The sequence below is a fragment of the Halyomorpha halys genome, unplaced genomic scaffold, assembly GCF_000696795.3.
Source record: "Halyomorpha halys isolate HHAL.00 unplaced genomic scaffold, Hhal_1.1 Scaffold544.1, whole genome shotgun sequence".
NCBI classification, from domain to species: Eukaryota; Metazoa; Arthropoda; class Insecta; order Hemiptera; family Pentatomidae; genus Halyomorpha; species Halyomorpha halys.
In genome coordinates, this window is record NW_027105730.1 from 509,822 (window position 1) to 511,134 (window position 1,313).

At 28.5% G+C, this 1,313-nt stretch overlaps 1 protein-coding gene across 1 annotated transcript in view; it reads left to right on the forward strand.

Moving 5' to 3' along the window:
- LOC106684117 (uncharacterized) overlaps positions 1-1,313 on the forward strand; it is a 16,233-nt gene that overhangs the window by 5,455 nt on the left and 9,465 nt on the right. Inside the window, exon 5 of the mRNA XM_014426008.2 lies at positions 1,022-1,192. Within this exon, the coding sequence (XP_014281494.1) occupies positions 1,022-1,192 (171 nt within the window). The remainder of the gene's footprint in view (positions 1-1,021; positions 1,193-1,313) is intronic.

The window sequence follows — 1,313 nt, forward strand, 5'->3', positions numbered from 1 at the left end:
TTAATGTTTGAAGTATCACCAATGGGTGGTTCCTTCCCAAGATTTTCAAGTGTATATGAAACATACTACATATTTACCTATTGTATTATTTTGTATAGTTATAAATTACATAGAATAAATAATTTTTACAAATATATATAAATTTGCACCCCACATTCAACTATTAAAAAATTTAAAAAAATAAACTAAAAAAAAACTTAACCCATTTTTGAGCCTTTCAGTTCACAAATTAATTAACTCCTAAGAATCTTTCATAGTATTTTCAATATTCATTTCATTATAATTTAATATTCAATAAATTGTTAAGAGCAATTATATTTTAATCTTTTTATATAGTTTTAAAGAAGAAAAATGTTAATATTGTTGATTAATTAATTATAATAAAAATACTGAAAATTGTAAAAAAACAAACAATATTATTGCTGCCTCAATAATAATTTATTATACAGTAAATAAATTATAGAAATAAATTCATAAATTAAATTTGAAATGTTTTGTATTAAAGGTAATTATTGAAATAGAAAAAAACAAATAAAAATTAAAAAAATTTTAGAAATAAAAATTTTTGTAATATAAAAAAGTGGCCAAAAATGGAGTGTTCTCGCTTCAAAGTAATGTGCCACAACTGAAATTATGTCAACTATACCGTTCGATTAATTTTCATGCGAACTTTATTGTTCGACGGGGCGGAACGCCACAGCGTTCTTTGACAGAGAGTTGATAAAAAAAAATAATAATGAACTCCTAACGAACCCGTAGGATTGAGCCAATACCAGCAATCACCCTCTACATACATCCTTCCAGTGATGCACCTCCAAACCCAATTCTTCTAAATAAGTTTTTAGGCAATCCTCCCATCTACGTTTCGGTCTAACCTTCGGACGTTTACCCGTCGGTTCAGTGTTTATTAACATTTTAGGGATGTCGCAATGCCATAACTTAAGAATTATATTTACTGGGTGTAGCGCCCTTAATTCAGTAAAAAAAAGAAATGCATATTAATTTTTATTTATTTTTTCAGGAGTGAATATGCAAACAAACTAAGTCAAGTATCTTTCAAGGAATATCTAAAAAGGATAAAAGACTGTGGAAACTTCGAAGACAACACTTTTCAATGTCTCAACCATGGCGACTGTTGGAGCAACAACATGATGTTCAAAGACGATTGGGAAGGAAAGCCCATTGAATTAAGGTAAAAAGTAGCTTTTGCGTATTTAATGTAATTTAATTTTGTAAGCCTACTAGATAATGGGGTAGTGGAATAGTTCAGTGGGAAAGAGACAATCCTGAAGAGCTCTCTCAATATAGTTAAT